Genomic DNA, 14,171 nt, shown 5'->3' with positions numbered 1-14,171 from the left:
TGCCTGGAAGCTCTCGAACTTCGCGCTGCCTTCTCCTTTGTAGTGCTTTCCGCAAAAAGTGATGTGCTCCGGTAAAAATGATATACCTTTAATTGCATACTCTTTTACTGTTCCAAAAACACCGGAGCCTATTGTTCGTCCTTCGTGAAGAGCCTCGTGCGGGATGCCAATAAGATGTGTGCATATAGAATTGTAGATGGTACGATTAATGACACCTGTACCACTTGCATCTACCTGACTGAACGTTGCAGCGACATCCTGGGCAATGCGCACTCTTTTGGGGAGGGACTCTGCATCCAACTCCTTCATGCGCTTGCTCTTGGCTCTTTGCTCGCTCCATACAATGTCCCATAACTGTAGACGTTGCATATTGGCTTCAGGCGGGGCAGCATCTCTAAGATCACTGCATGCTACACGCATGCTCCCCAAAAATGGTTCGTGTTATGTGCTGATGGTTGAAATCTGCTATCTTCTGTCTATCTAGCAGCTCAGCATTGCTGCGCTCCGAAGCCGACGCTGTGCATTTTCCCATATTTGGTATATTAGATCTCGCATGAGTATCTCAGACTCATTGATCTTTTTGACGACATCATCAGTACATTGTGATACTGTGATGACCGCTTCAATGCGAATTGCTCGCAGAACGATTTTGCGCTCTTCGGGAGAAAGCATGTTGATCGTCTTCGTAAATCTAGCAAATATCACTAAACACAAAAAAACAGAATATCAAACATTACTGAAATAAACATCAAGCAAACGTGAGAGAACAGCAACAAGTATATCAATATCGTCAATGTTCATACAACAACGGAATATCAAATAATTTTAATGAACTCAACATCATCCAATACATCATCAAACGTGAGAAAACAGCAATAAGTGTATCATTACTTATCAATGATCAAACAAAAACAGAATATAGCAAACAACATTACTGAACTCAACATCATGCAATACATTATCGAACGTGACACAACCACAACAAGCGCATTATTACTTACGAAGTGTATACATTATCGAATGAGAGAGAGAGAGAGAGGGGGAGGAAGAGAGAGAGGTGTGACAGATAGAGAGAGGAAAAATTAAATGACATTTTTTATAGTTTTGTGAGTTCCTAAAGAGAGAAAAATAATGTTTTGTAATCCTAAAGCACTCCTCATCTACATACCTATCGTGATAGAGAGAGAGATGTGAAGTGTATCATGAGAGAGAGAGAGAAAGAGTTGTGAAGTGTATCATTGCGAGAGAGAGAGAGAGAGAATTGTGAAGTGTATCATGAGAGAGAGAGAGAGAGAGAGAGGAGAGGAAGAGAGAGTTGTGACAGATAGAGAGTTCCTAAAGAGAAAAATAATGTATTGTTTTAATTTTTAAGTAAATAGAGGGAGAAAAAAGAAATTATTAAGAATTATGTATATTTTAAGAGAAATTAAAAAAAATCATTATCTACACATCTATCGTGTTGTGAAGTGAATCATGAGAGAGATAGAGAAAGGGTTGTGAAGTGTATCATGAGAGAGAGAGGGGGGTAAGAAGAGAGAGATTCATATTTTTCGAGTTACGAATCACGATATTATAAAATAAAACGTTTAGACAATATGATGTAAACTTTGATCCATGAAATACTAATGCCGCGTTAGCAACCAAGTATCGCATGGATCAAACACAATAAAAACAATACAAGTCAAATCAAACAAATTTACGACATTTATTCGACCGCGTTAACGATCATATGCCGAAATACGCAAGCAAATTTACGACACTTTTTCGACCGCGTTAACGATCAAATGCCGCAATATGCAAAAAACATTTTATGCACTAGCGGAGACACCAACTTGCCGTGTTAACGACAAAATGCCGCCCGATTCTATGGGAATACCAATAGGATACGAACATACACTGGCCGCGTTACCGACCATATGTCCGCATTTGACAAAGGGAAGGGAAGGGAAGGTGACATCGCCATAACGATACTATGCTTGCCGCGTTACCGACTAGTACCGCTACGGCGTGCCATACTTACCATAGGACACAGACTAGCCGCGTTACCGACTAAGTGCCCCAGGGTAAGCACCATTCCGAAGAATGGCCTTACATACAGACCAGTCGTGTGGCGGGCCACCCAAATCCTGCCGCGCATTGCGACAATGGGCGGCTGCCCGCACGAACTCACCCACACACACATCCCTCGTGTGGCGGACCACCCACATCTTGCCGTGCATTGCGACAGTGGGCGGCTGCCCGCACGAACACACCCACATACACACACACACACACACAAGTTTTCATTACCTGTGTATGCTGTCAGCAATGAAATCCCAAAGGGCCCCGCGGGCCCATATTTATAGAAAATTGTACCCCGCCGGGCTTTATGACGACCCCGCAGGGACCCGTCGGGCTTTGCTTTATCCCGGCGGGCCCGCCGGGTATAGCAAAAGCCCGGCGGGATTTTTCCCGGTTACCAGGTCGCTTGCCACTGGCTTTTTTGAGAACATGTTAACATGTGAACATGTTAATAACATGTTCACACATGTTATTAACAAAAAAAGTTTTGTGATCACGTGAATATAAAATCAGAGTAAAGAACTTTCGGACGTCAGCATTACGTCCTCATAAGCTCTACATACCCGTCCTATTGTACTTAAATGATACCGCTTGCTTATGGGTACACATCATTGCCTCCACACATTCATATAAAAACGGTCATTACATAGAAGAATGTACGCCACAGTAGTTCGAGATGGCTTTGACTTGCCGCTTGCTATTGTCTTTTTGTGGAAGAGAGTAGCCCCAATGTGTCAAGGTCCTGGGCTTGCTGGAATACCGGCAGGACTGGCAGAATAGTCTCACAGGTCGCCATCGACGGGAGGAAATGGGCCTCCCAGCTCGCCCAGACCCTTGACGACACGGTTAAGGCCACCGGTCGGCAAGAAGGCCCCCGGCTGCCGCCGGTTGCCTTCTGGCCTCCCGGAGGCCTTTCCCTAATATCTTGAGGAGTCGTTAAAGGAATTGCATCGATGGATATGTGAGGAGAGGGTGTTTCCTTGCAAAGCGTTGAAGAATCCCGATGTTATTTAGACTTGTAATAGCGGCCGGGAGACAAAATTGTGGACAGTGGCTCCAGTTACAAAAAGCTTGTTCTCGCACACTCTCAGCCAGTCAAATTGCCGTGCCAATGGATGTGTGAGGGCTGGAATACACATACCAATGAAAACTCCTTGCTCACATGGAAGGCAATCGAGCTTTGCAACGTTTGAAAATTCATTTGGCGCAGGATCTGGGTGGTCAAATCGTTGTCGTGGTTATATTCTAGACACATCCATCATTCCATCGATGCTTTTTGTGAATATATTCCGAGCATTAATCTGCTCTTCTGTGTCAAGGCCTTAGGCTGTCTTCGGGCGCAGGTCCTTTGTTGGCTGAGTCGTCGTTCGTTTGCGGCAAGTCTATGTTAACTTGTGTTTGGGACTGAGGGTCTTTTTTCTTTTTTGGAGGGGCCAAATTCAGTGAGTTCTAGGCTAAGGCCGAATTCTGGGATGCCCATATCAAGAGGAAGATTTTTAGCACAGGCACCAACAGCCACGATGACATTGTCGGGGGCTTCCTTGGGCCAGGAACCTTTTGGCCGCGACTCCGAAGGAGCGGTTGGGTTGATGGTTCTATTGTACGACACGTGTCAAAGGAATGTTCACTAGATCACCACATAGTTCCACGTGGCGTAGAGCTGATCCGTCCTTAATAGATAGAGAGAAGAGAAGAGAGAAGGCACAAAATTTATTTTTATTTTTAAAAAATTACACTTCGAAATTCATCACTAGCATTGCAGCAGTGCTTACAAAAACATGGAATTCAATGATGAAACAGGCCGGCTAAGGATCCCCACGCCTTGTCGTGGATGCTCCGCTACCTGCAGAAAACGTCAAGAATCGTTGGTTCTAATATTGTCCCACTGTTGTCTCCGAGGCGGCTTGTTCAATGTGACTACACAGACGGCCATGGATAAATATGGTGCATACAAGAGAGTTTTGAAGGTCCGTGGGTCGTGTTAGAAGCAAACGCAGGAACTAGCGGGACCGCACCACCGGTGCAACGAACCTCTTATCTACTATCGGGAAGGCCAAATGCCCCGATTTCTATATACATGGTATTTACGTGAAGGAAAAATGTGGGTCGGCCAACGACATTGATATGTGCACTTATTCGGTTGGTACCAAATTTGGCATGGATTTTAAGGTGAGTTTTTTACATGATCTTGACAAGTATCAAGAGCATCTTACATCGTATGTCCAATTGGGAAGGACAAATGGCTCAATTTCCATACACGTGGTATGTATGTGAAGGAAAATTACACGTTGGCCAACAACATTGATATGTGCAAGTCTCTGATTGGTACCAAAATTGGCAGGGGTCTTAAGGTGAGTGTTTTCCATGATCTTGACATGTATCAAGTGGATTGGATGCCATATGTCCAATCGGGAAGTGCAAATGCCCCAATTTCTATATGCATGGTACGTATGTGAAGGAAAAATACGGGCTGGCCAACGACATTGATATATGCACTTATCCGATTGGTACCAAACTTGGAACTGTTCTTAAGTTGAGTGGTTTCCTTGATCTTGCCAAGTATAAAGAGAATTGGACCCCGTATGTCTAGTCGGAAAGGCCAAATGCCCAATTTCCACATGCATGTTACGTATGTGAAGGAAGATTATGCGTCGGCCAATGACATTGATATGTCACTTGTCTAATTGGTACCAAACTTGAAATGGGTCTTAGGGTGTGTTAACCTTTTGGCAGCCCACCATGTTGTAATATATGTACTTACAATTTTTGCCGATTCGGCCATGTACATAGAGAGCTAAAAAGAAAATGAGGGAAGCTAGAGTAGGGTGGTCGCACATTGCGCCACTAGCTAGGAGAATTAGAGCTTGAGAGAGTGCAAGAGATGGAAAGGGTTAGTCCTCCCTTGAAAAAAGGTACTTGTATAAAAGGCAAAGTCTTTGACTTTAGTCTTCACTTGTTGGATACCACGTTGAATGCAAAGAGCTCAAGCTTCCCTCCACTCCCTTAAGGGTGTTGGATTTCTTGCATGCTTTCTTTCCTTCTATGGTCTCATGCGATTGCTACGTCCACGGTTTCCCCTTCACCCACGCTCACGAGTATGCCATCTTCTCTCTTTCCCTCTGCCTCTCCTCTCCAAGCGAAATCGCATTTGCAACAAGTTGGGAGCTGCGAACGTGACATTCGTAGAACCGATTACGAGGTTGGCTCCTACCTAGAAGTAGCAATGAGTTGAGCACTCACTTGCGGCATGCTTGGACGATCCCCAATGACATGTGAGTCGCATACATAGAAGACTTAACATTTTTGGTGCCATTGCTACGGATACTAGTCAGGTACGCTCCACCAATACCAATCGTTCCATCGTTATCCACCCGATTCGAGCTTAGAAGCTTGAGCTAGAGTATAGACCGTTTTTGTGAGTTTGGAGAGATTTGAAGGTGATAGGAGTTTTGTTTGTTGTTGAAAGTTGTGTAGAAAGGTTAGCTTTTGATTGATTGTTGTCAAAATCAAGAAAAACTAGTACGAAATCTCTTTTTTAGTTGTGATTTGACGTTTGAAGTGACCGGTTCTAGGTGTCACATCGTAGGAAAAAGGTCAAATCGGTAGAAAAAAATGTTTGTTTATGATTTCTTTTGTGATAGGTCATTTGAGTGTGTTTGTGTGTGTCCATTTGTGTCAAAATAGATCAAAAAACAACAAAAAAACCCCCTGATAGAGTCCAAAGTTGTGTCGACACAGAAAAACTGTCAACTGCCTAGAGTGTGCTGCTTTAGTAAAGCAGTGCACCGCTATACATAGCAGTATGCCGCTTTAGCAGTAGCCTACCAGCTACTGCTAGCTATTACCTACCCCCTCTAACAACATTTATTGTGCCATCCTGGCTGTCAGATAGAGGAATCTCTAAAGCAGTGCGCTGCTTTAGCATTTGAGAATTTTCATAAGTATTTAAGAGGAAAAAATGTGAGAGAAGAAATCAATGTTTGGGAGAGCAAGGCAAAGCCTACTCTAATACCAAATGTAGCAAGAGAAAAGCATGGAATAAAGCAGACATAACTCATTTACAAGATGCAAGAATGAGAGCACAATGGCTACCCAACATGCCAAAACCCTAGTGTGGAACCCAACTAGGGTTGAAACACACACACTATCACTAACTCAACAACTTATTGTGGTTTGAGGGAAAAACCTTAAATAATAGAAAACATGCCATTAACCCTTATTGCTTACACATTTTCCACTTCCTTAACTAATACATTAATTCCAACAATCTAGGCTACTAGGAGACCAACGATGAATCTACAGATTCACACTAGCCAAGATTTCACCTAAGTTCTTAGAACAAAACCACAGTAGGCCCAAGCATTTATAGTGGATATATTTACAATCTAGATTGATGTTTGTGGTATCCAAAGCCAATGGGCCAAAGATGAAGTGACACCATTATACTTTGCGTGAAAATGGACTAGACTTGCACATTTATCTTTTAAAACAAGAAAATTGCTATTTTCGTTTGATAATGAACTTCAAATTGCACATTCAATCTTTATGGGCACTTTGATTTGAACATCTTTTTGACATTACATTTTATATTTCAATATTGAAATAATTGACAATTCACATTGGCATTATTATATGGTGCACTTAACCTTCATATCAAATTCTCTTGAAACTTTTTGTACATATAGAAGAAATATAAGTGTTTAGAATTTATAAAACAAAATTAGCTTATATTATATATCTTACATGGAGCACATTGTAGCCATGCACTACAAGAGCTAGGAGGTGCTTGATTTTGCCTAGTTTTTGTAGCATTTGAAACTTGTGTAAACAATCGGAAGATGGATGTTGACAAACTGACTTGCTTCTCATTATAAAATAGTCATTAATAATGAGTGAAGTGATTTAGGTTTCAAGGTCAAACATGCTAGTTAATTATTGGATTGAAACACTTATTTCAATTGACATTATGTCTACATTTTGTGTCTCAAGGTGGCACAACCACGAAGCTCCCATTTAGAGAAACTTTAAAGTAACTCTAATAAATTTACAATAAAAATTCCCAATAAGTTGTAAAACCAAAATGAAGGGTGTAAGTTGAAAGGAGAGGGAAATATAAAAAAGTAGGTGAAGGTGAATAAATATGGGGAAGGGTAGATGAGTGAAAAGAGAGGAGAGGAGAGAGTGAAAGAGGGGATGGACCATCAAATATAAGTGCGGGACCCTCTTCCTACATTTAAATAATAGCATGTGCTTTTAATAAAGGGTGGTGTCATACAAGCTAAAAGACAAAACAAGCCATCACATATAATCTAATTTAACATTTAACTAAAAATTTATACTAACCACATCATTACTAAAATAGTAAACATTGACAAAATAAAAGCAATTACATCTCTCCAACATAAGTGAATAAGGTGACTAAACCACTATAGTCTTGCTTTTAACAAGCTTAGGCAGTAATGTTTTCCAATAACTTGTAAAAGGGAAGGAAAAGTGGAAGGAAAGGGGTAGTGAAAAATGCAAGTGAAGGTGAATAAATATGGAAACAGGTAGATGAGTAAAAAGAGAGGAGAGGAGAGAAGTGGAGAGGGGATGGACCTTTTTTTTTTTTGACCAGCCAGGGTCTCAGGCTCTTATGAGCCCTTGACGCTCGGAGGAAACCCGTGCCCTAGCTCATGAATTCGCTAGCACCTTAGAGTCGATCACTCCGGTGCATGGACCATTAAAAATGCTGGGACATGAGTGGAGACCCCATTTAAATAATCTCACATAAGATAAAATACTTCACGACTATTAACTAAACTACTACTAACTTGAATTTAAACTAACATTAAGCAGCATTAAGAAAAGTCAGCATGCATAACTCTTTGAAATAGTTGCCTCAGACCCTTGGAGCTTGTTCACGCAAGCAGCTTGGTTTGTAAACCAACTTGTCATTGGCAGCTCATACTTGGAAATTGGATTTTGGGCTGGCCCCTATTCTAGAGAAAGGACCCAAGGAAAAACCATGTCTGCAGGTGATTTTGATATGTTAAAGAACTCTTTGCTGACACCTCAGCCCTGCATGCACAAGTGAACCCGAACTTTGCCACATGCTGGTTTGCAAACAAATCCAACAAGCTCTTAACTCTGTGAGGGCCAAAAATCAAAGTAACGTGCTATCCCAAAAGCATGTACCCTTGTAAGCAGTGTTCGGGAAATTTTATAAATTGAGCTATGTTGAAATCCTCCTCTCTAATGAGTGAACCGGTTTCGGAAAAAATGAGCAATTCATATCCTCTTCACATCTACACGAGCCGGCCAAAGACCTTCCTTGGGTAAATTTGAACAAGTTTTACATACTACAAATTTATACTTTGCTAGAAAACAAGTAGCCAGTTTTGCTAACCAAACTAATCGGAGACTAGTAGATGGAAAATGCTTCTCTTGAGAGCAATAACAAACCCAAAACATGAAACTTTAAAAAAATAACTTTAAGTGTTGTAAATGTTTCAAGAATCATACCTTTAAACTTGAGTCACATTTGGAATCAACATAAGTTTAAAGCATCCACCCAATCCTCCAAAATCTTGAAGATCGAATGCTTCTATAATTGCACGAAATATCTGTAATAAACAAGCAAATAGATATCTATTCATGATATTTTCATATCAAATGAGTAAAGTTAAAAAGTAGCATGCAAGGTAATCACCTCCAAAAGCATGTCTCGTAAACAAAGAAATTTCGCCATCTCCAACCTAAGAGAGAGTAGGGGATTTGAACCCCTTCGCCATTTTACATGGCTACACCATGCTCCCTTGGGAAAAAGAGTAGTCTATCTACTCCTCTTTTTCCCTCTTCATAAAAGTGTTAGTCATGGATAATAATTGTTTCAAAAAACAATAAAAGAAATCACTATTGAACAATAAGTGAACAAATACCTTCTGAACTAAAAAGATGTCGATGAGCCTTTGCACTCCAAATCTCAATGCATTCTAGAAGCTCTTCCTCACACAATTTTTCTGGCCCTTCAATAGCAATCTTCATAAGAGCATCAAGACTTCTAGTCTCAAGCCTATTTCGAAGGCGAGTCTTGATCATGGTTCTCGCACTAAAGCCTCTTTCGCACACTGCACTGCTACACATTGAACTAATGCAACTTGACATAGCGTTAGTAAATTGGGAGATATCGCTCTCCATGAAGCATTGCTGGCTATTGAAGAAGCGACTTCTACTAGGCTATATCGGACAAAGTCTTTTGGAGCTTGATTTTTGAAAGTTCTAAACTCTTTTTTTAACTCATCACCATCAACCAATGCTTTATATTCAAACATACCTAGTACATGATCCTTACCATAAAATGACACTAACTTACTAACTTCTTCGATGCCATATGCTTTCAATGGTCGCTCCAAGAGTGGATGTTGTGCAGGAACAAGGATCTTCATGTTGCTAAGTATGGAATTATCTTCAAACCTTGTTTGCAGATAGTCAGAGTTGTAAGCGCAGGAGTCAGAGTTGCACAAAATTCACGACGCACGAGAGTCTCGCTACTGGCAACGGGCATGCATGTGTACTAGAAAGCACAAGTGTACAAGTTTCAGGCTTTTATTTTGGCCTCGTGACGGCCAAGCCGTCTCTGTCAGAAGTCAGGAATGCTGACTCGTCACCAACTGTAGATAGTAGATAATCTCCACTTCCGATTTCCAGAGATGAAAAAAATATTACGTAAGTTGGCCTTTATAAGAGCATTAAGCGCAGGAGTCAGAGTTGTACACAATTCACGACGCACGAGAGTCTCGCTACTGGCAAAGTATTCGCACGCCTGAACACACAAAGTTAACGCTACTGGCAACGCGCATGCATGTGTACTAGTAGGTACGAATTCTGCGAGCCAAACTACAAAGCACAAGTGTACAAGTTTCAGGCTTTTATTTTGGCCTCGTGATCAAATTGCCGGCCAAGCCGTTTCTGTCAGAAGTCAGGAATCCTGACTTGTAACCAACTCTAGATAGTAGATAATCTCCACTTCCGATTTCCAGAAATTGCTCCATCACTCACATTACCAACTAGCAGACCATTATTATAAGGTGGTCGCCTTGCTTCCATGCCTTTACTCTCTAGTTTACCAGTTTGTGTAGGAACAGAGATTTCATGCTTACGACTTGTCCATTTTCTTTGTAGCAGAGGTTTCTGATTGATTTGCAGCCATGATGAGGATTGCCCAGCACCTGAGAAAGCTCGAGACCCAGCTGCGTGCGAGAAACTTTTCCGGATACACCATCCCAGTAACAGCATCGTCTCGCCATGCCCAGGATCGTGTCATAAACACTTCGCTAGCTCTCCTTCACGAGCGCGCAAGGGCTAAGGTAATTTTATCATATCGTCTAATGCTTCCAATTCTTAGTAACATGCATTCCATCATCCCTGTTGCTGACTTAGTGTGTTAGTTGTTATCTTAGTACAGGCTGAGGTTGTGCATGCTGCTGGTGGGGCACAAGCAGTCTCCTATCTTCTTGGACTTCCTTTGGGCCACAACTCCTCTTACCATCGAGGAACGGCTTTTGCTCCTCCGTTTGTACGAGAGGCCATTTGGTCTGCAAGTGCCAATTCCACAACCGAGGAAGGTTGGGTGCTTCACCTCTTTTCATTTTGCTACTTTCCTCCATTTATGAGTGGTTAGGGGGGAGAGGACACATAACGTCACTTGGGGGAAGTGGTTGCACCTTCATATGACACATCATGAGCTATGCAAATTTGGAATGTTGACTCTTCGTGACTATGTATAGTACGTAGCATTTTAATGAATAGGTTTGCATTTTTAACTTGCAAATTTGGATTTTTGACTCGTCGTGACTATGATTCAAGAGATGGTTATGAAATACCTTACCCTTTCATATTCTTGTACAAGAAATACCTTATGCTTTTACAATATGCTTGCAAAAAGCACCAATGCTTTCATAAAGAGGCTCATGCTAACTTCTATCACGACTATGATTCAAGAGACGGTCATGACATACCTTAGGCTTTCATATTCTTGTACAAGAAATACCTCATGCTTTCATAATATGCTTGCAAAGGACCAATGCTTCCATGAAGAGGCTCATGCTAACTTCCCTCCTGACTTGTCACATAACCATGCAGGGAAGGATTTGGCAGATCCATGGGTCTTAGCTGATGTTGGGGATTTTCCAGTCCAAGAGTTGCAAAATCTTGGGATCGGAGATGAACTCTTAATGAAGACAGTCTCTGAAGGCTCTGTGAAGCTGGTCATGGATCAGGTAGACATGAAATTAAAAGACGTTTCAAGTGATGGTTTACTTAACTTTACTTGTCTTTTACTTTATTTATTACCACATGGACTCTTCTCATCTTGTGCTTGTTGTGATTTAACTATTGCTTTGTGGAGGGGTTGTGTTCACAATTAATTGTTAAAATGTGGTTGTGATTTAACTTTTCTTGCTTTGTGGAGGGGTTGTGTTCACAACTAATTGTTAAAATGTGGTTGCATGGGAATTTAGGTTGAGAACTAGATGATGATGCAAGACTTGCATTTAATGTAAGAATAACAAAGCCAACGCAATTTTCCTTGTAAAAGGAAACACCAAATGGCTTGTCTTTTGCCAATTATGAGCTTTGCAAATTTTGGTGGAGGTGATATTGGTAGTCTTTCCTAGATGAGCACTCTAATATAGGAAGCCTCCTATGGGAATTCCTCCAAACACAACCTTTCAAGCATTTGAGTTCATTGTAGTTACTAAAATGAAGCTGCAACAAATTACCTTTGAGTATAGTGTCTCACACTTTCCATTGGGCAAGATAGTGTGATAGTTAACCACCTATCTCTCGACATGAATTAAATGGCGTGCAATCAGCAATAAGTACTAAGGACACATGAAATATACAAAAAAGTCAAACATAAAGACATTTGGAATTATTGTACTAAGGACCCATGAAATATGCAAAAATGTCAAAAAAAAGACATTTGGAATTATTGTCACCCTTTGTTACAAAAGGTTAGACAATAGTTAAAGATAAACCATCACAATGCCTAGGGTTTGCGAAAGAATGTTGCCAAGTAACTTACTTAGCACTAATGTACATGACAAAATATTTCTAACATACACTTTGGACCCATGGGAGCCACTAGAGGTTTTAAATTTGAATAGTTAATGTCTTAATTCTATGATGTAAATTCTCATGTTTATTTGTAGCTCAATTTTTAATAGTGATCCCTTTGTCATAACGTAGACTACACACATATTAAAACTTCCTTTAGTCTCATAGTAAATTTACAAAAGGTTTGATAACTTTTAATAAAAAAAGGAATAATCAAAATACCTTTCAAACTATAAGAGTCAACGGTACTTCACCTTTATTGGTTGAAATAAAATTTTTTTATATACCATATTTTTACACTATATATATATTATAAAATTTAATGTAAATAAAAAAAATAAACGTTATGTAATATGGAATCTAAACGTTTTAAAACATTTATTTTTAATCGTTATAGAATCTAACGTTTATAAAATTAACTATAAATTATCGAGTCATTATCTTATCGCTCACTCGAGGACGCTTACAGTCCACTCACTCACTGCTCAGTGCTAGCCTCCAGTTATGCTACGACTTCTCTTTCCAGGTATGCAAAACGAGTGTGTGCACTGTGCAGTGTCCAGCCTTCTTCTTCATTCTAATTTCTCAGCCTTCTTCCGTCCTTGAGTCTCAGACTCCAGAGACTCCATGTCCACGGGCAAACGACGAGTTTGTCAGAAACCTGTGACTCGTGACTCCGTGAGTCGTGTGTAGACTCACGGAAGGTGGCCATGCACGTCGTCTTTTGCAGGTTTGCTTTTATATTCTCCTTTCATTTCATTATAATAGTACGTGAAAGAAATTCAAATAATTTTTTGCTCTTTTCTTTGTAATGCAAAGGTTGGAATACGTTTTATAAACAAAGAGGGGAGGGCGCAAGCCGAGAGGTTTGGAGTGGAGCTTTATGAGATGAGGCATTTTGAAAAACATCGTGAATTTTTGGAGAATTTGGTATGCCACATCTTACCCAGCTTTAAGTTGAGAATAATGCTCCAAGCTTAATTTTGATAATGATGATGCATCCATATATGGCCTTTTGTCCAACCTTTACTTGGACATTTTGCCCACCTTTTACTACTCAAGTGGCAAAAAACCATTTTAAACCATGAAAAGACATTCAACTATGTTTCATCACCATATTTGCCATGTGACAAAATTATTTATGTTCATGTTGGACTGTGTATTGTAGGAGCTTGGCGTGGGTGCAAAAGGTGTGTACGTATCCATTGACGTAGATTGCCTCGACCCAGGTTTTGCACCAGGAGTGTCTCACATAGAGTCTAGTGGACTCTCCTTCCGTGATGTGATGAATATCTTACAACACTTGAAGGGAGACATTGTTGCAGGCGATGTTGTGGAGTACAATCCTCAACGTGACACATCATATCATATGACCACCATGGTGGCATCAAAATTTGTGCGGGAACTAACTGCAAAGATGTCAAAAATGTGAAAATTACCCCTCCAGATAATCATAGCCAAACAATCTTAGTAATAAATTATGTTCACACTATGCAAACATGAGCATTGAAAGATTGAATGCATCCAATTACCTACAAGGGATTCTAATCTATGTATCAATGGGATAGTACTATCTCATTGAATCTTATGTGGAAAAAGCATGTTTTAAGAATCATTCATGTTAGTCAAGTTAATCATGTGATTCATGTGGCCATTTTCATTCATGGTAATGCTCTAGTAATGATTGTGTTCCTACATATCTTTGTTCAAAAGAAAGAGGGCCTACTTTGTGCCATCTATGGAAAAATAAGTGATTTTGAAGAAAATAATTTCATTTGATCACAAAATGAAAATTTCATTACACATTCACATTCACATTTTCATAATTAAGACAAATCGATTAACATGCATATTTGTGGTTGCATCTTATTTTCATCTGGATTCTAAAGAGGTGTTATTTTTAATACTCATAATGTGATAAAGGGCCAACATGTAACACTACAAATAGACACACGCACAAAGTTAAAAGGATTTGTCTTTCGAATGTTTTGGTGGCTTTTGTTATTACAATT

General features: G+C 40.2%; 1 protein-coding gene across 1 annotated transcript; it reads left to right on the top strand.

Annotated features, from left to right (window-relative positions):
• The first annotated feature begins 10,096 nt into the window (after positions 1-10,096).
• On the top strand, positions 10,097-13,591 carry LOC147625866 (arginase-like). Its single transcript, XM_086817740.1, has 8 exons — positions 10,097-10,130; positions 10,228-10,409; positions 10,508-10,667; positions 11,185-11,321; positions 12,686-12,807; positions 12,853-12,889; positions 12,979-13,089; positions 13,328-13,591. The coding sequence occupies exons 2-8, from the start codon at positions 10,251-10,253 to the stop codon at positions 13,589-13,591; spliced, it is 990 nt and encodes a 329-aa protein (XP_086673866.1). The 5' UTR covers positions 10,097-10,130; positions 10,228-10,250.
• The last annotated feature ends 580 nt before the right edge of the window (positions 13,592-14,171 follow it).

Source organism: Cibotium barometz, chromosome 23, assembly GCF_041138505.1.
Source record: "Cibotium barometz isolate CiBa-2024 chromosome 23, ASM4113850v1, whole genome shotgun sequence".
Lineage (NCBI taxonomy): Eukaryota > Viridiplantae > Streptophyta > Polypodiopsida > Cyatheales > Cibotiaceae > Cibotium > Cibotium barometz.
This window is presented reverse-complemented; position numbering and strand designations above follow the sequence as displayed.

Coding starts and splice junctions, on each gene's coding strand:
- LOC147625866 (XM_086817740.1), top strand. CDS start 10,251: ATGATGAGGATTGCCCAGCACCTGAGAAAGCTCGAGACCCAGCTGCGT. Junction 11,322..12,685: donor TGAAGCTGGTCATGGATCAG/GTAGACATGAAA, acceptor TTCTCTTTCCAG/GTATGCAAAACGAGTGTGTG. Junction 13,090..13,327: donor GTGAATTTTTGGAGAATTTG/GTATGCCACATC, acceptor TGTGTATTGTAG/GAGCTTGGCGTGGGTGCAAA.